The 23083-nt window shown below is 52.7% G+C and overlaps 1 protein-coding gene across 1 annotated transcript in view; it reads right to left on the reverse strand.

Moving 5' to 3' along the window:
• Positions 1–1745: 1745 nt before the first annotated feature.
• The window catches only part of MYOM3 (myomesin 3), a gene marked incomplete at both ends in the record, with an annotated part of 44033 nt that continues 22695 nt past the window's right edge, over positions 1746–23083 (reverse strand). The window contains 21 exons of the mRNA XM_079697264.1: positions 1746–2006; positions 3043–3098; positions 4713–4735; positions 4912–4948; positions 5172–5335; positions 6480–6588; positions 6836–6874; positions 7390–7477; positions 9229–9339; positions 10425–10492; positions 10882–10941; positions 11081–11225; positions 12591–12727; positions 13425–13469; positions 15117–15226; positions 15930–16086; positions 17229–17343; positions 20408–20586; positions 21714–21840; positions 22075–22262; positions 22660–22781. Of these exons, the coding sequence (XP_079553390.1) occupies positions 1746–2006; positions 3043–3098; positions 4713–4735; positions 4912–4948; positions 5172–5335; positions 6480–6588; positions 6836–6874; positions 7390–7477; positions 9229–9339; positions 10425–10492; positions 10882–10941; positions 11081–11225; positions 12591–12727; positions 13425–13469; positions 15117–15226; positions 15930–16086; positions 17229–17343; positions 20408–20586; positions 21714–21840; positions 22075–22262; positions 22660–22781 (2341 nt within the window). The remainder of the gene's footprint in view (positions 2007–3042; positions 3099–4712; positions 4736–4911; positions 4949–5171; positions 5336–6479; positions 6589–6835; positions 6875–7389; positions 7478–9228; positions 9340–10424; positions 10493–10881; positions 10942–11080; positions 11226–12590; positions 12728–13424; positions 13470–15116; positions 15227–15929; positions 16087–17228; positions 17344–20407; positions 20587–21713; positions 21841–22074; positions 22263–22659; positions 22782–23083) is intronic.

A 23083-nucleotide genomic window follows, 5' to 3' on the forward strand; every position in this document is an offset into this window, starting at 1 on the left:
GGCACTTGGGGTTTATTTGGGATTAAGTGGGAGGAGCTAAGACAGAGAACAGCGAAAGGTCTCAGGGACCTCCACCCCCACTGCCGCACCCTGGAGCTGCCCTGTCCACAGTCTTCCTAGGTAAGAGGTAGTGTCAGCTGAAAGGACCCTCAAAAATGACCTTTCAGACTTCTTGCTTTATAGATGGGAAATTGAGGCCCAGACAAAGGAAAAAAAAAAAATGCCCAAGATCACACAGTGAGTGCTTGGCTTCAAGCCTGGGTGTGTTTGCCTCCAACACCTGCATAGTCCTCCACACTCCTTCCCAGCCAGGGCACGGCAGGACACCTGGCCCCCTCGCTCCCCTCACTGAACACCTGGCCTGACTGCACCTGTAGCTGCTGTGGATGTAAGTTACCCATCATGCCTTGATGCGCGTGTGGGTGGTAAATGTAGGAGTGATTTATTCTACCTTTAAATTCAGAAATCATTTCAGAAATCAGAGGTGGGTGTTATGTTTTGGTGTTGGGAGTACAGATGAGTTTTATTTTCTCCTTCAACATTTTCAAGGTTTTCCAAAATTTTACAACAAACATCTCTAACTTTATAAACCCCACCCCTCCCAATCTGATTTTTAAAAAGAAGGAAACTGGAGGGTGGTGAAATGCCCAGCTCCGTACAGAGGTCCAGCAAGCAAGGCCAACCAGTATCTGTCCCGCCAGGCAGAGGCCCTGAGCTGGAAGTCCTGAAGGTCATCCAACTCTCCAGCCTGGCATCCAAGGCCACCCAGGCAGCATCACCCCCACGCCGCACCTTTGCTCTCACCATCCCCTGCTCCTGAAATCTCCTCTCATGACCATCACCAAATCCAACTTATTTTTTCAGGGCCCAACAACCAATTCTGCTAGTTCCATGAAGGTGTTTTAAAGCTCACCTTCCCTAATTGGGATGAACACCTCTCTCCCTCCTCTGACCACCAGTGGAAATTTATGTGGACCTGTTTTATAATCCTGATCATCTGACTTGTCCTGGAGTCATTTGCAGCCAGGTCTGACTCTCCTCCTGGGCTGAGGTGTCCTTGGGGGCGGGGCCTGCATATTATGTATCTTTGTGCTCCTAATGCCAACCGCAGCCTGGCACACGCTAGACTTCAAATGAATGTTCGTTGAACGTAAGTGAATTGAAAATACAGTATCCAAAAGGAGGTATTGTGATAAATCCATTTTTGGGGTGGGTACATCAACCTCGGAACTATTGTCATTTAGGGTTGAATTCTATGTGGTGGGGAGCTGTTGTGTTTAGCAGCATCCCTGGCTGCTACCTACTAGATGCCAGTGGACATCCCCAGTTGTGACAACCCCAAATTTGGACACTGCCAAATGTCCCCTGGGGGACAAAACTGCCTCCTATTGAGAATCATTGGTGTATGGTTTCAAGGGGTTTTCATAAACAATCTGTAGGAGTAGGAATTCCCATTTGATAGATGAGAAAGGCAAGGCTCATGGAGAGTTTAGTGTTGAAATAGTTTTGCACGTAGGTCTCCCATTCCAAGTCCAGTGCTGATCCCGTTATCCTGGAGGCCTCCCATAACCCCAGCAAGGTCTATGCTTCTCCACTTCGGTGTAGCTACTCCCCTCCCACGTCCTGGGTTCCACAATGTCCAATCCCCCCCGCCCTGCCTCCGTGGCTTGTGCCAGGCTGTGAGCCACTGGTTGACCCTCATAGTCCATGCAGACCAGACCTCAGGCTGTGTGTGAATCTGACCGTCACATCTTTAGCGCCTTGCCCTCCTCTCCGTGCTTGAACACACTGATGGTGACCTGGCCCGTCTCGGAGCCATACTTGTTCTTGACGAAGACACCGTAGCGCCCACTGTCCTCACTGTTGACCCTCTCGATGGTGATGGTGACCTCCAACCCCTTCACCTCCATGTGGTAGCGGTCAAGGAAGGCAACGGGCTGATCATTCTTCAGCCAAGAGATTTCAGGGATAGGATCTCCTGAGACGATGCAGGTCAGGCACAGGGTCTGTTGGAAAGGACAGGAAGGGAACGCTCAGTCCACCCGCTTGGAATAACCCTTGGTAAAGTGTGAAGGTTATAAACCTTCACACTCCCATGGAGCTCCCAGTACAAGCTGCTCCTTGAACATAAGTTCATTATGTGTGTTTTATTGTGACTCATAAAGTAATAACAGTAAAGGGAGATGTTTTACTCTAACCCCACATCCTCCATTCTCAACATTTCTACGGGAGCACTTAACTAGTTAGACTGTCAGGCCGTTATTCCTTTAGCAATTACCTGCCCCAGAATGGCCTGGACTTTGCTTTATTGCTTTTTATTGTATATTTCATTATGATTTTACCATGCCAATAAGGCTAGATTGCTTTAACATAAAGATTTAAGAATTAAGTTTGAAAATTCTCAACAGAGCAATTCTCACTGCAGAGGCACTCTAGTGTAATGGCCAAACACTCAGGGTCTGGAGCTGGGCTGCCAGGCTGTGAATCTCAGCTCGGCTCCTTTAAGCTGTATGACCTTAGGTAAGTCCCTTAACCTTTCTGGGCCTCAGTTTCCTCAGCTATAAAGTATGACTAGTAATAACACACTATTTCATGTGGTTGCCTTGATGGTTAAATAATGGAATAGTGCCTCCTGGCACAAAGTAAGCAACATGAAATGTTAGCTATCATTTTCTAGAACATTAGACTTGAAAAACTTCAGTCCTGAAAGGGCTTTTTAGGTATAATCTAGTCAAGCTCCTGTGGAAACTGAAGTTCACACGGAGAAGTCTGTGACACCCAGGGCCACCTGGAGAGATGGGGTAGAACTGGGGTGAGCACAGGCCTGTCACCCCCCCCCCCACCACGGGCCTGACACCAGGCTCAGTGTCTTTCCTTTATACTACATGTGACCAGTGAGGTGTGGTCACTCGGCCAGACTCTGGTGCATCCAGCCCCTTCAGCTCTGGAATCCGCGGTGCTGCGTTGCTTCGTGCTCTTTGATGGATACAGGAGGGAACCCAGGGTGGGACTGCCGGCTGTGGGCTGGGGAACAGTCAATACCTTATCTTCCATGATCGTGGCCACGTCCGGCAGGCCCCTTACCACTTTGGCACGATCTGGAAGGGAAAAACGAGACCCCCAGTGATGAATGTTTTCCTGACAGCTGCTTCCCAGCAGCAGGTTCCACGAAGTTGAGGTTTATTTTTAAGCAATTCTTCTTTTTCTTATTTGTATCATTTTGGGCGGACATCCTTAAACTTGTATTATGTTATTTCCTCGCCTTTATAAACACAAGATAGGGGACGTAATGTGTTTCTGTCATTGACTTGAGGTTATTATCATGGCTGGTGGTACCTGGAGGTGACAGTGAGGTGCCCCTCCCCTGAGGACTGGGAGAGAAGGTGATAAGATTGCTCTGAGCCTTAAACTGGCAAAATGCACACAACCAGTGTGACGAACCAGCTCAGGGAGTGAATAGGAAGGGAGCTTTCAGGACACTGACTCTGGTCAAGGGAGGGGATCTGGTGGCCATGGCGCTGGGCAGGAAGAGACTGTGGTTGTAAATCACTAAGCAGAAAGCCAACATGTCGCAATCGAGGCTGTGGGAACGGACCCTAGACCACGATCAGGGATGTGCAAAGAGCCTAAAGTGGCTGGTGTCTGTGCAACAGATGTAGGGGAGGAGGAGCCTGAATCAGGGTTGAGGGGGGAGGGGAAGGATGGCCCCAGAGATGGACACTGTTGTGGGAGGAACGTTCACCAGGCCCATCATGGTGGGCGAAACAATCCACTTCCCTGGACACTCAACTCGGCCAGCCCTAGCAACCACAGGTGGTGAGTTCAGGCCCCTCTGTGAGGGTCCTGGAGGGGTGTCCTGTGCAGAGACTCGGCATTCCAGGATGCGGGGGCAGCTGATTAGGAGGTGTGACGGGCTGAGTCGCGTCTGCAGGCTGCGCTCCGCCCACCAAGGTGGCCGCCCGCTGCGAGGGCTCCTCACTGCTCTTAGACCCCAGATGGCCCCCTTCCAGATGGCAGTTATGAATGGCCTGCACTTCCCACCAAGTGGGGACACTCAGGGACAAGACGCCATATAGGGCTCATGCCCCCTCCTACCAATGGCCCCAAACGGTCAGTTTCCCTCCTCACTGTCAGGTTGAACGGGGCTGCTTTGCTCTGCTGCCAGGAGGCTTCCCCTCATGGAAGGCCCTACACTGACCGGCTGGCTCACTGAGACCAGAAAGCCAGCCTCCCGGAACTGGGTGCTTTAGAACTGGTTGCGGGGACCCAGAGAAGCTCCAGTGCATGGACCTGGTGGTCCCCCTGGGCAACTCAGAGGCTGTGTCCTGGATTAGGTGAGGCCCTAGGGCCCCGACAGCCAGAACCAGCTTCAGCTTTAAAGTCATCCCCTCCCAGGCCTCCCTTGGGAAGATCAGCCCAGCCTCGGTCCTGTCTGCCCCGCCTTTGGAGTCCCACCGACATCGGCCATGTGCCTACTTGCCACCAGGCCCGCACCAGGCACATCCACATCCACGGTCTCAGGTATCCTCGGACTCCTCATCCACCTGTCTTCACGCTGCCACCATCCGGGTCTCCCGGCAGCTCTGTGACGGCCCAGAGCCACACAGACCCCATGGGAAACTGGGACTCCAGCTACCTGCCAGGAGGCGTGAGCAGCTGGGAAGCCGCCCCAAACTCAGAAGTGGAAACAACAGAAATATGGCTGGACTTACTCTTCTCGATGATGGCCAAGGCTCTGAAAAACGGAAATGGGAAAAAGCCTGGTGTTTCATTTGTTAAAGGACAGTCCTGCCCGGGTAGGGGGGAGGTGGCGACGGGGGAAAGGTGGAGCCGTCCGGCCTCCCAGGAAGGGTCCTGTGCTTGTGCACCCCAGGGGCCTTGATCACACTGAGAAACGCCGAGGAAACTTACTTCAGTCTCTGGTGCTCAGCCAGGGCGTCCTCAAAAGCTACGAGAAGGAAAAGGGGAAAAGGTGCGTCAGGGCATCTACCCCCAATCTCCCCCCCTCCTGCAACCCACAGGTATAGAGCTCAGTGCTGACTGTTCCTCCACTCTGTTCCAGCATTCTCTTGGGGCAGTGCTAGGATTGGGTGGGGAGATGGGAGCCCCCCCAAAAGACCATGGGGTTTTCTAAACAGGTTTCACTGAGGTCAGACAGGCGGAGCGCTCACCTCGCCCCGAGAGATCAGCTGACAGCTGCTGGACTTCCTTCCCGGCCGCTATCTCTAGGGTGTATTTGCCCTTGTCTGAGTCTTTGGGGTCCAGGATGTGCAGCCAGATCTCATCCAGGGTGGTGCCAGCCCTCACCCGATCACCACTCTCCAGGCGTTTCTCTCTGAATGTGAGGACAAAGAAATGGTTAACACAGCTCAGTCTGGGACGGGCTGTCTGTCTGCCCATCTACAGGCACCCCTGCCCCAAACTTCTCTCACGGGGTTTTGTTCCCAGATGTGTGAGCTGAAAGTGGTGACCATCCATGACATATTTGATAAATATCTATCCACTCATCCATTCATCATTCATTCATTCATCAAACTTTGTGGCAGCGCTGAATCTATATTTGTGACATGTCCTGCAGGCTGGGACTTTGAGGAAATGGTGCTCCAGGGTCAGGGACCACCTCCCCACACTCCACCAGTGGGAGCCACTTCCTCACTTCATCCTTTTCCTCATCTTAAAACCTCCCAGCGTTTCTTTCCACAATCACTCTTATGTGATTCTTATAAACTATATAAACTCCTTTCCTTCTTGACTTAAATTTCATTCCTAAAGACACCTGGCTCATGTCAGTATTTTGTCACAGAAGTGACACCTCTGGGCTTAGTCACGGGGCTCAGAAACTCTAGAGAAGGAGCTTCACTGTTCTGAAATTCAGCTTGGCCTTGGTCTCACTCACATGACAAATTTGACTAAGTCCGTCTAGCCTTCTCCATAGAATGGGTGCAGTAATGTCTGCTCCACAAGGCTGAGGTTTGCAAGTAAGAAGCACTGGGAAAATTCTGCTCCCAAACTCTCTGGGGTCACTTAGCTCCTGGCTGAGTCTCTGATACCTGATCCTGCCTTCAAGGCCTGGCCCTCAGTTAGTCGTCAGCACCCCCAGGTCCCTCTGCCTGCACCTCTCCCCTCAGCCTGTCTGCCTGAGTTTGCTAAGGCTGCAAAGACCCACAAGGGCACTTGACCATCTGGTTCTCCATCGTCCCTGCATCCTTCTCTCCCCCAGTTCCCAGATGGCGCTCTAAGACAATGGTCCTTCTCTGGCCATGAATATTCTGGGAAAGTGATCTTAGCGCCAGGGTTCCCACCTTTCCTGGGGAGCCTCCCTTCTCTGCCTCTAACAGCTGTTCCCGGTCCCAGACTCCCTCTGTGGACAGCAGGACCGGTGAGATACTCTGTCTCTGCCAAGCCCTGAGGACTGGGCTCTGAGGCGGGTGCTGGGCCCCCTCCAGCCTGGCTAGGGCTCCAGGGCAAGGCCAACCTACTTGTGGAACCAGGTGGTTTTCATGTAGTTCACGTTGTAGTACTTGACCCTGCTGAAGAGCCGGATCCCCTCCTCGGTCCCCTGGATTTTCAGTGGGGTCGCAGAGAGGGCTGGGGAGGCATGGGAGAAGGGTGAGTCTTCCCCAAGGCCCTTTGGGCGGCACATCTGGGGGTCAGCCAGCTCGCCCCTGCTTTGGGGTGTGGTGGGGGGAGCACAGTGTGGTGAAGAGGGAGGAGCGTCTCCCCCAGTCTTTGAGGCTGGAAACTAAACCCACCCCTGGCAGCCAAGGATGGCTAGAGGTCCCCCGGAGGCTATGTGGCATCACGGCAGTGCTGAGCAAAGAGGGGGCTTGCTTACCACCAATCCTGCCCAGCTCAGTGAAGATGGCATCCAGGGCTGGAGGGAGACAGAGGGCATGGTCAGCTGATGTGGGGCTCCCCTAGGGATGCACCAGGTGCGGCCGTCCTTGGAAGAGGCTGGTGGACCTTACGAGCAGCTCTCAGAACACAGGCTTAGGGGTGGGGAGGGGATCTGGGGCACTGCGTGACCGATGGGGCAGGGGGGCAATGCACATGGAGGACGAATGGGCCGACACGACAGTCTTCCTGCAGGCTGAGACGGCCAGCCTGGTGAGGAGCCTGGGGCCCACTGGGGGCGCAGAGCAGAGAACTCAGGCTCCGGGTCTTGAAGCCTGGGCTCGCTGTGGGATAGTGCAGTGAACATGGGCACCAGCGTCACACAGACCAGGCCCTGCCACTGACCAGCTGTGCAGCCATGGGCAGGTCACTTAACTTCCCTGGGCCTCAGTTGCCCCAAGTGAGGATCCCAGACAGTTTCCCCACAGGTCACACTGCATCTCTTGGTTCAGTGTGAGGCCCTCCTGGCCCGTCTCTGATGTCGCCGGCTCCTACCTTCACCTGTGAGGTTCAGGATGCTGTCGTCCTCCCCTCGCTCGTCGGAAACCTCTGCTCTGTAAACGCCCTTGTCCTCTTTGGAAAGCTGCAAAGCAGGATGTGAGAAGGCGGTGTCGGCATGAGTTCCAGGAGGAGCGATGGACAGCAAATCAGGAGGCCTGGGCTCCAGGCCTGCCCCTGACTCGCCTCCCTGGGCCTCAGTTTACCCCCCTGCGATGGGTGATCTCTGAGGCTCCTTCCAGCTCCAGAGCCCTTTGATCCCAAGCCCAGGGCTTGTCTGGGTCTGGAGGTGGGGCGAGAGGGGGAACTGAGGGCAGAAACAGACGCCCCGCATGTGATTCTCAGGCAGCTGCTCTGAGCAGAGCAAAGCGAGCCCTCCTAGCAGAGCTGGGCCGAGCAGGGCGCACCCTCCACCAGCGCTGCCCTGCTTTCCAGGGGCCCTGGATAGAGGGTCCTCTCTGCAGCTCTCAGAAGGAAGTGTGCTTTCTTTTGCTCAGGACAAGGGGGTCCTACCTGGCACATGCTTGTCAACCCCAAGTGAAGCCTGGGTCAACACTCAGCAAAGCAAGAACTTGGGTCATGCTTTGAAAGCAAGGTCAGAAGTCAGCTGTGCCCTCTCATTACACAGCATCTCCTCCAGGGGCTGCGGGGGTGGGGGTGTGATATCTGCCTCCCTGTCCCCTCAAAGGACCCTTCTCACCCCAATCATGTCTACATAGTGTGCTTTGAGGCAGGATTCAAGGCAGAAGCATCTCTTAACTGGGGTATCAAAGGGCTGTAAACCCCAACAGTCTTCTCCCATGTCCCCTGCCCCCTCCCTCAGTGAAGGCTCCAAAGTCCCAGCCAAATTCCGGTGAGAGTGATTGGAGAAACTTCCGGCCCCACTCTCAAGCTTTGTATCTTGGTATTTAAACCCTCTGATCCTCAGTTTACTCACCTGTAAAATGGTGGCATAATCCTTGCCCTGGCTACGTACTATAGTTGCTGTGAGGATCAAGGGAGATAACTCTTCGGAAGCCAGAAAGTTCTGCACCAATAGGCTGGATGATTATGACAAGACTCAGTAGCTATTAAGCACCTACTTGATGCCAAGCCCTGTGTGAGGAGTTTGCACTGTGATGACAAAGGCCAACTTGCCATCATCTTGGCCAGGATTTGGGAGAGGACCCTGAAATCATTATTTCCTTCCTAGTCTGCAAACCTGCGTCTGCCGCAGTCCTGCTTGGCACACGGTGAGGCCACAGAAATCAGGGGCAAGGCAGAAAAACATTGAATATTTAAGAATAAGCCTTGCATTTCTACCTTAACCAGGTCACACTCCTCCAAGGGCCACGGGGAGGTCGTGGGTGGGAGAAGTGAGCTCCAGGCCCTGTTTTGCTCTGCCCAGACCTGCCTCACACGGAGACCGTCTTCCTGTCCTGAATCTCAGGCTGCAGGGGCAGGAAGGAATCTCTGAGAGAGCATCCCTCTGACCTGCTCGTGTAACAGATGAAAACTGAGGTCAGAGAGAGACAGTGACTAGCCCAGGGCCATGCAGTCAGTGGCAGGGCCAGGACTGGAATCCAACTAAAAGGAAAAATCAGTATTACTGAGCCTGTCTTTATTTAAAGTTTTGGTATTGTTTTCCCTCATGGTCTTTTTTTTTTGGCATGAATTTTGATCCTTAAAAATATTGCATGAAATATTATTTATCTTGAGTACTGAGCCTTTCAGTGCTTCCTGAAAGTTTGTGCGTGAGGTCAGTGCCTCACTTGCCTCACCCTGGTCCTGACTCCCTGCCCAGTGCTCCTGGCACTGCCTGGAGGCTGTGAGCCCTGAAGTCAGAGCTGCACTTACCTCTTCGATGCAGAGAAGCCCTGCTCCAGTCTGCGGGTCGTACTGACCATCTGGGAACTCTTTCTTCTGGAAGAACCACTGGAAGCGGGTTTCTTTCTTGGTGTTGGTCACCTGAAGAAGGTGGGGAGTGAGAAGACTCCTTCAGGCTTTCTCTTTTAAGTGAAGACTCAGTTCATCAGAACCTTTTTTTTTTTTACAAACATGACTCCCCCCCGCTCCCAGGCTAAATCTCAGCCAGCCCCTTCCTCACACCATATGTCTCCTCTGATGGTTTCTGGACTCGGGACTTGTGCTAATGCTATTCCCTCTGCTTCTTGATCCCTTTCCTACCCTATTTTTTCTTGTAAATGCCTGTGTCACCTCCTCCAGGAAGCCTTCCTTTATGCACCCCCGAGTGTGCCCCATCGTGAGTAATCAATTTCCTGCATGTCTCCATCACAGCAGGAGCTACGCTGCTTTCCCCACGATCTTGCTTTGGACTGTGGGATCTTACAGGCCTAAGGAGACCACTTCTTCACCCTTGTATGCCCAGTGCTTGCAGAGTGTGTTACACAGAGTAGGTACTTAGGTTTGCTGAATGGATAGGCTTCTGGGAGTGCGCCCTCCCCTCCCCTGCCCTCCCCCAGTTATCTAAAAGGCTGCAGGGTGCTGAGAAAGAACTCCCACTTTGGAGTCAGGTACATCCGGTTAAAACCTGGGCTCTAGACTCTGCCTGTTACCATGTAGTCTTGAGCTAGTTCCCCACTTGGTTTTTCAACCTAAAGTGGGGATTGTAACACCTCTCTCACAGATGATTGTGAGGCAGATGAAATAAAATAATGCTCTGAAGTGCTGAGAACAGTGTCTGGCAGAGCTACTAACAGACACAGGGACTACCGCTCAAAATATAGAGCCTTCACTTGCTCCCAGACCTCTGACCCCCAGAACCCCTCCCAGAGCAGCTGGGAGATCTAGCTCAAGGCTGACTCAGCGCACACTAATTCACACTAACTCTGCTCCCTGGGCTTTTGTTTTCCAGTTAAATGCAAAATCCCTGGGGCTACTTCCTCTGCTTGGGATCACAGCAGCACAGGGTGTGGAGTTGCAGGGAATGGGGCAAAAGACAACCACGGGGCTTGGGGACAACCACAGGTCTTGCCCCACGGGGCCTGGGGGCAGGGCTGGGGGCAGGGCTGGAGGCGGGGGCGGGGCTTTGCCTTGCATATCAGCAGCACTTGGCAGTCCTCGGTGACCTTCCACTGCAAAGGCTCCTCGAAATACGGACCTGTGAGGGCAAAACAGCACGCCCAGCGGTCAGAGCGCCGGGCTCGGCCCGGGCGCCACCTGGTGGTGAGATAGGGGAAGACAGCTGGGGAGGGCACCTAATGACTACTGGCCCCTCGGATTCTGGGATTTCGCCCCCACGAGGGAGGGGACTGGGGTGAGGCATCTGGGAGGCATCTAGGGTGCAAAGTTTAGGGCGCTCACTCTCGGGGTTGGGCAAGTGCTGTTTCGTTCTGGCACGAGGACAGCACTAGATCAAATGGCAGTGGCCCTCCCTCGGGGGGTCCAGCAGGGCGGAGGGATCTATTAATCCACTTGCCCAGCGGTTCCCCGGCGCTGTCTGCTGGCCTGCTGGCCGAGGTGTTTGAAGTTCGCCCCAGCAGTTCTTACCCTGCTTTCTCTTCCAGTCTCTTCTCTTAGCATCTGCCTCCCTTAGAAGTTTGTCGAACTCTGTGAACACAGAAGGGGGAACGGGTGTGAATCAGAAGGAGCGCAGGTCCAGAGGAGGGCGTCAGGATGGATAGAGACGCCCAGGCTGAGAGCTGAGTCTGGGTGCATGGGGCAGGGCGGGGGTCAGGGCACAGCTGACCGTCATCCACCAGAGCCAGGGTGATCTGGTTCTTGGCTTTTCCGTCTTGGAGCTGAGCAGTATACGACCCTTTGTCGTCCTCAGTCAAGTTTTGGATGATAACTTCCACCAGGCCCTTCTCTCGGACAAAATTGATTTTGCGGTTCTGGGGAGAACAAAACCCGAAAGTCTTTCTGCCCTTTTCCAATCACAGGGAATTTGTGCTGTAGGGTGCAAATCGGGGCGTGGTTGGACTTGGGGGTAATATATGCAGAGTTAGAAGCCTTCAGAGACTGGGGAGGGGGCCCTAGGTACCCCTCTCCTGTGTATAGACTGGGCTTTTCCCACACCCGGCCCCTGAGAACACCCCGGGGCCCGGCAGACACTGGAAACCATCTTGCGTGCTTGCATCAGCTGCAATTAATAATAATCCCCAACCTCCTACTGTGCCATGTTTTTTGGTTATTTTCTACTTCTTTTGCAATTTAATATTAAAAAAATCCCACATAAAACTATAAAGGATAATATAAAAAGGCCTGTGTACCTGCTACCCAGAATTAACACTTATTTACATTTTGTCACATTCTAACAGTTTTCTAACGTTTTATTTTCCACATTTAGGGTGTATGTATGATTTGAGAGAATCGTCTAGTTTGATTTTTCTATAGCGGCACCTGCTAGTATCAGCGCTGTGTACCAAGAGTCCAGACTTTGTTACCCTGCCTCTACCATGAGCCAAGGTCACGCTTAATCTCTGTGCAGAACTTTCAAATCTATTTATTTCCCAATTGCTCCTCCTGATTCTGGGGCAACCAACCCCATTTTACCGATGCAGAAACTGAGGCACAGAGAGGTGAAGAGACCTGCCCAAGGGCACACAACCCACAGGAGATGAACATGAGTCTTCTGACATCTAGCCCTGAGCTCTTTCTCCTCTGTCAGAACCAGCTCCCCTCTTTATAACACGTATTTTTTGATGGCCATCTGGAGATGAAATTCACAAATAAGATCTTCTCATGATTGAATCTGTCATGAGAGATTGTACTCATGTACATTCTCATGAGTACAAGAACAACAGGAAAATGAATGAAAGAGCATAGGTAATGTGGCTAATAGAATAAAAACTCTATTCAGTGCAAAAAAATTGCACTGCAAAAAAAACTACACTGCAAAAAAGAATTCTTTGTGATTGTATCTCAGAGTTAGGGTCTAGGCTTGGATAATTATAAGCATGAATGTAGGTTTTTCACCTTACAAATGTTTGACAGGACAGTGAAGAATTGTGGGAGGCATGGGAAGTTCTTTGTGGGAGTGTTCCTTGCGTTGGCAAGTGTCTAGCATCCCTACCACCCACCCCTCAGGTACTAAAGTCCAGGTGTCCTCACCCCCCAACCCTATCACTGTGAAAGCCAAAGCTGGTGGCCATTTCTGAAATGTCTGGTAGGGGAAGGTGCAGCCAGTGGAGACCACTGCCTGTGAGACCACCTCCTGGGCCAGGAACCTCACTTAGGGATTCTGAGCCCCCAATTACCGGTGAGCTGAAGATTTCCTTCTCGTTGAAGATTAGATGCAGCTCAGCGGCTGGAGACAACTTTTCTACTTCCAGCCAAAGCCGCACGTCTCCTTGCTCGAGGATGTCAACGTTCCAGCCGGAGATCAGCTTGATCACTGGGAGAGAGAGGACAGGAAAGGGTGGGCAGGGAACCCTTCTCCCCTCCCCACTCCCGACAGCCCCACCTTGAGCACCCTGTGGGCATTTAATGTGCAAAATGTTTCAGAGTCTGACGCAGACACGACTGGGGTGAGGGGCTGGGGAGGGTTTCCCGCATTCAGTCCCCCTAGATTGAATTCATCTCAGGGAATTCATCCTCTTCCCACAGCTTTGAGGTCGAGCTTCTCACCCTGGCTGGACACTGGATCCCCAAGGACTTTCTAAAACACCAGTGTCTGGCTCCAGACCCAGAGGTTCTGATTTGTTTGGGGTGTGGCCTGGGCATTGGGATTTTGAAAAGCTCCGGGGGTGATTCCAATATGCACCCAAATTTGTGACCCCTGCCCCAGGGACTGCAAAAGCTACTCCTGGCCAATGGAGGGAAGCAGGGGTTTAGATGATCCACAATCCAAGAAGAAGAAAAAACCAGCCACTCTGCCCTCCCTTGCATCCCATGTGCTCTCTGCTGGCCGCTCTGTTCCCTTCATGGACTGAGGACTCCCTGGGTCTCTGACCTTCCAGCCCCAAGACGTCCCCATCCTTTGCCCCCCCCGCCCCCCGGCTAGTTTCTGGCTCTTGGCTGACTCAGCCCTGCTCAGAACACCTCAGTGGGCCTGGTGGGACTGCCCAAGGCTGGTGGCTTGTACCGCTTACCTGGGTTTCTAATCTCATGGCTCAGCTTCTTCAGCTTGTTCAGCTCTGGGACAGGGAGAAGCAAGGAAGAAACCAAAGAGAATGACATACCCGGGCCAGTGGGGTCCATGGAAGCCGTCCTAGCGTCCACACTGGGTGAAAGTCCCAAGAGACTCGACTTGGCTACTGAGGGGTTGATTGATGACCACTGTGGGCCTTGGCTCTGGGGCACTGAGGGGGCTGTGGGCACTGCCGCAGGCCATCCTGAGGTTGCTTATTCTCCTGTCCTTCAAGACCTGATCAAGTACCACCTCCCCAGAGAAGCACCTACTGTGTGCCAGGCTCTGCATGATCTCAGCAGTCCTCACACCATGCTGTGGGGTGAGCATTACTGTCTGCCTCCTGAGGCCCCTTGTTAACCCACTGAGCCATACTGTCCCAGCATCTGAGGGTCTGTTCTCCCCAATGAGCCATACTGTCATAGTATCTGAGGGTCTGTTCTCCCCACTGAGCCATACTGTCCTAGTATCTGAGGGTCTGTTCTCCCCACTGAGCCATACTGTCCTAGTATCTGAGGGTCTGTTCTCCCCACTGAGCCATACTGTCGTAGTATCTGAGGGTCTGTTCTCCCCACTGAGCCATACTGTCCTAGTATCTGAGGGTCTGCTCTCCCCACTGAGCATTTCAGTCTGCACGTGTCTAGGGCAGGCCGGCAGAGTGCTGTCTCACTGCTAACTGCTTCTTTGTGTTAGGTTTGTTTCTTCTGCTAAGCTGAGCTCTGGACCTGCATGGTATCTGGCACACAGTATGTGCTCAATAAATACGTGTTGCATGAATGAATTGGCAGGGGCAGGGCTCATATCTCATTTCCTCTTATAAGCTCCAGAGTCCTTAGCATGATGAGTCTGGACCCATGGCAAGCATCCAGTCCAAAAACAGAAAGCAAACCCCATTACTTTTGTGGATGGCTTTAGTTTGCATGGAATCATCTAAGTATATCTGCATAACAACATTGTTTCACTTAGGACAGCAGGGATTATAATCCCCCTTTACAGATGAGGAAACGGAGGCCCAGAGAGGTTTCATGACTTATCCAAGGTCAAGCAGCCAGGAAATTGTGGAACTGGAATTGCACTCTGGACCTGCCTGCCTTCTGCTTCTTAACAAAATCAAAGGGCCTCCAGTGCAATCATCAGGGAGGACAATGGGCTGTCCCATTTGCTATGGAGACAGCAGAGGGTGAGTCTCATAGATGACCTGAGGCCCGGCATCCCCTCTCTGGTTTACCACAGTCCCCACTGCTCCCTTTTGCCATCCTCATTACTCAGACCGACTGCCATTTGCAGTTTATCATTCTACTTATGCTGTTGTTTTTCTTAGGCTATGGAAGGCAGTGAAATAATTCACTGGTACCTTTGCTTTTTATCAAAAGTAGATAAAGTAAAGAGAGAGACAAGAAGAGCGTGAACTCCATCACGCAGGGATTTCTGCCTGTTGAGTTCACTGATGTAATTAAGTGCCTAGGACAGTCTCTGTCATATGGTCAGTGCTCAGCAGATACTTATTCATTGGCTGACTGACTGAATGGGTGGGTGAGGGCCTACTTCCCTGGAAATCTCTGCTTTACTCATTTTTATTGCTTCTTGCTGGCCTCTGGGGACTCCGTGTCTGGGTCGTCTCTCTGGGGAGGTGGCAGTGGAACAGGGGCATCACCTTCCTCCGTCAGCGTGTGGCTTGCTGAGATTTCTTCGTCAGCATCGGTGACCACCACCGAGTAGGTGCCCAAATCCTCGAGGCCAGGTTCTTTCAGGATGATCTTGGACCTGCAGAGACAGGAGGGCAGAGGCTCTGAGGGGGGCCGTGTGCCCTGGAGGCCTGGGAGCTGGGGAATCTCGGTCGGCTTTGCAAGCCCTGCACCCCAGCCCAGACCCCGGCCAAGCCAGTAAGCAAGGGTGGCAGCCTCTTTACACCTCTTTGGGGTCCCCTGCCCAGGGCACATCTGGCCTGCCACCTTCAGTGGTCCTCACTAGCCAGGCTCTCTGGAGCAGTCTTCATACTGGCCACATCCCCCAGGCCTGCCTCTCTCCACAGGGCTCAAGTCATCAGCTTTGTCTCCTGCTGGACAGGGCCAAGGCCAGAGCTGCTGGGGGTGGAGGAGGGAGACCTGGGGGCACTTGACATCCTAACCGCTCTTTTACTGATGAGGAAGCTCAGCCCAGAGAACTTGCAAGAGCAAGTCACTGGCACTCAGGCTAGAAACCAAGTCTTGGGCGTCTCCTCGGAGGCACACACATTCCTTACAGAAAAAGGATCTGCAGTTGCATGGCACCGTTTCAGCCTCTCCAATGCACTCTCCCTCACTTCTCCCCAGGTGGCGGTCAGCATCCTTCATGAGAGACCAAGCAGTCCTCTCAAGCTCGTTATCTGGGGGTCCTGCGGGATGGTCTCACCCACGAGCTTCCGCCCACTCATCCGACAACGTCTGGGACCCGTGGACGAGTCGTGCTGCCCCCTCCCCTCACTTACTTGTTAACTTCCTCCTCCACCTTGACCCTCTGTGGGTCCGGTGGGCCCTTGTAGTCCTTGGACCACTGAAACTCCGAGGAGTCGGGGGCCTCGGGGGCTTCGAAGGCCATGTAGATAAAGCCCTCATCATCCACACCGACCTCGATCTCCCGAGCATCTGGGGGCGGGATCCAACGGAGGGCAACAGACATTTAGAAACGATAAACCGGGTCAGGTCGCTCCCCTGCTTAACCCCTCCAGTGGCTGCCCATGGCTCTTGAATAAAATAATAAAGCCCAGACTCCTTGCTGTGGCCTCCAAGGCCTCGTGTGATCAGGCTCCTTCTCAGCTCAAATGTCACCTCCTCAGACTACTGAGGCTAAAGGAAAGCCCACCCCACCCTATCACCCTGTTTCACTTCCTTTATAGCACTTATCACTGACTTTTTCATCAGTTACTTGTTCACTGTCCATTCGTCCTGCCCCTCCCCCCACCAGCGCAGGGACCTTGCTTTCTCATCACTGCCATGTCCCCAGTGCAGTGTGGGTGTCACCAAATACTTGCTGAATGAATGAATAATTAAAAGAATGGAAAAAGAACACACTTTATAGCGAGGAGAGCTGAGTGATTCCATCGTATACTAGCTGCGTGACCTGGTCATTTAACTTCTCTGAGCTACAATAAAATCAGCTCTAAAGTGGAGACAGTGACAGCTCCCTCAGGGGCTTATTGGGAGGGCCAGACCGTGTAAGGACCCAGCGCAGCATCTGGCGTATGTGGTAGGAGCGGACCTCGGGAGCCGTGACTGCAAGGCAGGCAAAGCCACATGGCATATCTGAAATAAAGTTGGCTATTCTTTTAAATATCCACGAAGACTTGTATGAGTTTAAGAATGTGGCATATGGGGCTTCCCTGGTGGCGCAGTGGTTGAGGGTCCGCCTGCCGATGCAGGGGACACGGGTTCGTGCCCCGGTCCGGGAAGATCCCACATGCCGCGGAGCGGCTGGGCCCGTGAGCCATGGCCGCTGAGCCTGCGCGTCCGGAGCCTGTGCTCCGCAACGGGAGAGGCCACAGCAGAGAGAGGCCCGCGTACCGCAAAAAAAAAAAAAAAAAAAAAAGAATGTGGCATATAAAGAACAGAAGACCCAGCACATGGAAGGAAACCATATGTTCATATCTTAGGATCCCATAGAAATAAATGAGAGTGTGGATGGGAGAGAAACAGGCAGGAAGGAATGAGGAGCAGGGGGGTGAGGCGGGGTGAGGGCCCAGCAGGTCCTGTCCTCCTGCTGCAGACCAGCGCCCTCCCCCTGCCCCTACCTGGCTTGTCCTCCAGGAGTACGGGGTCGGTGGGCATGGACGGCTGCCCCGGGCCTGCTGAATTCACAGCCTGTACACGGAACACGTAGGTCTTCCCCGGCTGTAAGTCAGAAATCTGGGGGAAGGGAGGGGGCAAGAGTGAGCACGGAGGGCGGCAAAGACCCACCCTTCCTGCAGCCCTGGCCACGGGCTGCAGGGGCCCCCCGGGAGGGCCAGGCTGCCCTGGGGGTGGGGGGCAGGCTAGGGGCACATTGCTCTCCTGAGTTCCAGCTTCAGGTGAGCCTCTCCCCTGAGATTACCTCCCACGCTCGGGATGCCTGGAACTCCACCTGCTCGGAACTTAACGCATCATCAGCCTCTCAACAAGAAAACCCTTTCTCTTCCTGCGCCCCCTGCCTCTCCTCCATCTGTCACCCTAGCAAGAAGCTTGGTGATCATCATCTTTGACATCTTTTTCTTGAGCCCTACACATCTAATCACCGAAGTTCCCATTTTATTTCCCTAACGTTTCTTGAATGTGGCCTGTCTGTGTCCCAGCCACGCCTTTAACTGCAGCTTTATTGCTTCTCTCCTGGATTAGTCCAACAGTTTCCTAAATGGTGCCTCTGCCTCTAGACCCTTCTTCCCGGTTTATCTTTCCATCTGCCAATGTTTCCAAGATGGCAGTCTGAGTACACATAACTCGTTCAGCGGCCTTCAGGGTAAAGTTCAGATTTCGAGGCTTGGTACCTAAAGCCTTCCTCACCCGTCCATCCTCAGCCTTCTGTCCTCTTCTCTGCGTCCCCTTCACTCCCTGACTCCTCAGGGTCCCCCACGCATCACATCGCTTCACGCCTCCCTGCCTTTGCCCTTGCTGAGCCCTCTGCCTGGAACGCCCTCCCCTTCTCTTGGTCTAGCAACAACAGCTCACCCTTGGCCACTCAGCTTGGACAGATGGGACGAGGCCAGGAGAAGCCTCTTACCTTCCTCCTTGGAGCTCCCAGAATCCCTCGGACCCTCCTTGATCGTACGACACACAGTATTGTAACGGCCTGTTCCCTAAGGACTGTGACTGTAGCTTTGTACATCTACAATCCAGATCTGGCACTAAGTAGGTGTCCAGAAGTGCTGAGTGAATGACTGAGGGAGTGAATGCCGGCCAAGCATCCACGTGCAGAAACGGTGCCGAGTCACCGAGGCTCCCCCACCCTGGGCCAGCCTGCCTGAGGAGCAGAGGGACCATCCATCTTGCGCGGCTCTCGGGCCAGCTGTCCAGCACTGGCCAACTCTACTGTAGGGAGCCGGGCCCCGTGGGGGCGGAAATCTCAGAGCATTCCATGGGCTGAAGCTTGCCCTTCTTCATTTGGTCTTTTTTTTTTTTTTTTTTTTAATAAATTTATTTATTTATTTATTTATGGCTGTGTTGGGTCTTCGTTTCGGTGCGAGGGCTTTCTCTAGTTGCGGCGAGCAGGGGCCACTCTTCATCGCGGTGCGCGGGCTTCTCACTGTCGCGGCCTCTCTTGTTGCGGAGCACAGGCTCCAGACGCGCAGGCTCAGTAGTTGTGGCTCACGGGCCTAGTTGCTCCGCAGCATGTGGGATCTTCTCAGACCAGGGCTCGAACCCGTGTCCTCTGCATTGGCAGGCAGATTCTCAACCACTGCGCCACCAGGGAAGCCCTTCTTCACCTGGTCTTAGATAGCCTTAATGTTATTGTTTCAAAAGGAAATATTTTTATTTTTTTCTGATTATGAAAAAAATTTATGTTTGTTGGAGGAAATATTAAAGCAATAGAAAAGAATATAAAATGAAGGGGTAAGGCTCTCCTGGCAGCCCCATTCCCAGAGATGACCAGAATTGACAATTTTGTAAAAATCCATTTAGACTTGCAGATGCACGTAAACCACGCAGAAACGTGACATGTGCCATATTCTGCTTGTTAGTATCTTCTTTCCACATTGTTTTGGGCCTCTCAAGCCTGCTTTCTTTCCTCTTGGTGCTAACAGAGTGCTAACGTGTGGTCTTGAAACCCACACACCCTCCTGCCTGCTGGTGAAAGATGCCTCAGGAAAATGAGGTGGAGAAAATACTCCCTCTCTCCCTAGAGCTGCAGAAGATAAAATCTAATACACATCACAGAACTTTCCTTACAAACTTTCCTTAAACAAAGAAGGCCTCTGAGACATGCTGGCTTCAGAGATGGATGCTGTGAAGTCTGTGATCCTGATGGATTGTCTGTTAGTAATTTGTGTCTGCTAAGAATGCTTCAACGGACACCTTTGTTTTCTGACATGACAAATATGTGTGAGTTGTCTTTTTTATGCCAGGAGAGCATTGTTTGCGCTTCCCCTTCTACACGAGTGCCAATGAAAACAACCACCGCAGGTGAATAAAACCAATGATTCTGCTAGATTTCTTATTTATCCAAAGAGTTTAGAGTTTGCTTCTCATTTAAATTAAGAAACGCATATATGCCTCCATGTTCATTAATATACAATATGATATACATGTTCTAAATGTCATCTAACATATAAATATCCTGCTCTGTATTGTGCTTTTTTCTTCTTAGCCACATATCGTGGGTATGTTTTTATGTCACAACATACACGTAGCTCTACCTCATTCTTTTCTTTTTAATTTTTAAATTTTTATTTTTTATTTTTTTAGCTCTACCTCATTCTTTATATTATTGCCACTCCTTCAGCTACTGTAGCCTTTACACTCCCTGACACTGAGTCCACATTAAGGATACACTGTGATTTATTTAAGCAAACCCCCTACTGATGGACATTTAAGCTGTTTCCAAATTTTGCCTTTATAAACAATGTTATAGCGAGCATCACTGTCCTTAGGTCTTTGCACACTTGACTAATTATTTCTCTACAGTTTAATCCCAGAAGCAGAATTCCTAGCTCAAGGGATGTGCATATCCAAATGCTAATATACCTTGCTGATTATAAGTGAGGTTTTAGGGGGGAGTCTGCGCAGCATAGAGCAGGTTAAGACCAACCGCCGGCCAGACCTACTACCGACTCGCTGCGTGACCCTGGCTAAGCCACTCCCCCTCTCTGGTCCTCTGCTGCCATTAAGTGAGGGCAGTGATCTCTGAGGGTCGTTCCAGCTTTGGCGTTCCGTAGTCCTGCCATATCCTGTGGCAGGGAAGGCTTAGGGCGGGTCAGAGGATGAAGGGGCTGGGACTCACCCTCAGGTGGGTGCCAGAGATGGAGCCTGGAGTGACTGGCTTCCATTGCTCAGAGCCTTCCTCCTGGACACTGATGCAGTAGCCCGTGACCGGTCCGGCCCCTTGGTACAGTGGGGGCTCCCATGTCAGCATCAGGGAGGTGGCCCGCACTTCAAACACCCGCATGCCATACGGGGGTCCTGGGGGAAGACAGGGTAGAGAAGGAGATGGATATCCAAATGGCCAGCCAGCCAGTCAGCTAGTGGGCGGGTGGCGAGTCAGCAAGCTTATCAATCTTTCAGTCCCAGCCAGGCCTGGAAGTGCCTGCTCTGGACATGGTGGGGACCTGGCCGGCCTTGGCTTCATGGCAAAGCTTGGTCTGTGTCTGAACTAGAGTTAACTCTTCAAAGTGTGCTCAGTATCACTTCCTCTGGGAAACATCCTTGACCCTCCCCATCCCTGTCCCAGACAGCATTAATCTTTCTAATCCCTTTGCCATTTCAGTGTTTAATGTAGAAGCTCAGGGTGTGGACTCCAGAGTCAGATCACTGGGGTTCATGTCCCGGCGAACATCCTTTTTCAGGCTATGGGGACTCTGGGCAAGTTACTTAGCCTCTATGTTCCTGTCTCCTCGTCGGTAAAATGGGGATAATAATAGTTCTTATAAAATAGTGCTGTCGTGAGCATTAATGACGTAACTTATGCAAAGTGTCAATACATAGTAAGTACCCAACAGATATCAGTTGTTTATAACTGTCGTTGTCTAAAGCATCACGCATAGTGATTATCTGCCATTTAGGTAAAGGTTTTGTGCTGAAAACAGAACTGAGCTGAACAGAAGGATGGAAGGTTGTCATCCCTCCTTCCTAAGGGGGAGATGAAGGGCTAGTTTGTGAGAAGGCTGATGGCGCTGTGGGAGTGGTGCAGAGGGTGACCAACCCGCCCTGTTTGTCCAGGATTGGGACACAGGACTTGCGGTGGTAATACTGGGAAAGTCCTGGGCAAACTGGGACGAGTTGGTCACCTAGCAGTGTGCCTTTGGGGTTTGACATTGGTCTGTGTTGAGAATCGGAGCTCAGATGGGGTGTTGAGCTAGAGGATAATTTGGATGGGGGTACAGGGCCAGTCAATGGCCAAGGTCAGGGCTCTTGACTTGGCAGAGTTAAGACTGTGTCAGAGGTTACAGGGGGCAGGGGTCTGGGGTTTGGGACCAACAGAGCAAGCTTGAATGCACAGTGAGCCCGGCGGTAGCGGTCATCTTGTTTGTTAGTTTGGGGGAGGGGAGGGGAGGACAGGTGCTGGGCTTTGGCACCTCCCAGCCGCTCACCTGGCTGAGGCATCGTCCACTTTTTGCACTCAAACAGGCTGCTGGGTGCCGACAGCTCTCCAACACCAGCCCAGTTTACTGCCCGGGCACGGAACTCATAGAAGTGGCCTTCATGAAGGTCACTGACCTTGAAGAGCAAAAACACAGACTGTGGAGGCTGAGGCTGGGGAGACAGGGGACGAGGTTCACAGCAGGAGGTCTATAGGAGCTTCACATAAGATTGGTCTGCACTTGGCAATCAGCTGGATTATCGAGGCACCAAACCTGAGGCCTCTCTCAGCCTCAGGACCTCCAACCCTGACCCCCACTCTCCACCCACACAAATCAGGACACCGGGCCAGTGGCCGCATTCCAGCCTCACCTTGCACATCTGGGTGGGGATGGGCTGTTGGTTGACCGAGTGCCAGTCCAGTTGCTCTGAGTCGTGTTGGTCCAGGAAGTAGCCCAGGATCTTGCCCCCTCCACGCCGCTTAGGGGGTTTCCACCCAATGACCATATAACTTTCCCCACAGTTCAGGAGGGCGAAGTCATATGGAGCAGATGGTGTAGCTACGGGGAGGCAAGGGGGTGAGGGCCACTGCTCCCGAGGGGCAGCCGGACTGGGCAGTGGGGCCCGAGGGAGGCGGCGAGCCTCCCCCAGTGGGTGCCCACACTGCTCTGGGGCACGGACTTAGCCAGTAGCGTCCATTGGTAATGCTGACTCAGCTACATGCAGGGCACCTGGGCCTCCGAGCTGGCCAGACTTCACCCCATGGCCTCAGGCCATTGCTACTTCCTCCCCAAAGGAAGGGGTGTTTGGGGTCAGCACCAGATCCCCTGAGAAGGCTTCTGCCCCATGGCCTCTGGAGTTGGACCCTCCAAGAGGTGGTCAATGAGCCCCCTGCTCTCTGCTCAGCCCAGGTCTGTCCCCAGAGGTGTGCAGGCTGCACCTGCCCCTTGGACTTACCCAGAGCCTGCTTGACCTTGATGGGTTCAGTGACGGCTGAGCTCTCCCCAACTCCAGCCTCGCTGACTGACCTGATACAAAACTCATACTCCTTCCCTGTCCTCAGCCCGGGAACTGTAAACCTGGGAGAGAAATGTACAGCCTTCAGGAAAGGCCAAACCAGCAGCATGGAGACATTCCTGAACTTTCTAGAACAACCTTGTGGGGATAAGTGGCCACCAGCGTGGTAGGATTTGAGGCCTCTGTTCTTGCCTAAAGACCTTGCCCCTGCCCTCAGAGTGATGCCTGCCCCCTGGAGGATGAGGTCCTTAAGGTTTTAAAGGATGTAGCTTCCAGAGCCCATCATTAAGATGCGAATATGCTGGGAAAGTTACCAGTTGAAGGCCCAGGTAGCCAACCCCTAAACTGAGCAACCTGGTACATC

This window comes from Hyperoodon ampullatus (assembly GCF_949752795.1).
Source record: "Hyperoodon ampullatus genome assembly, chromosome: 2".
Classification (NCBI taxonomy): Eukaryota; Metazoa; Chordata; class Mammalia; order Artiodactyla; family Ziphiidae; genus Hyperoodon; species Hyperoodon ampullatus.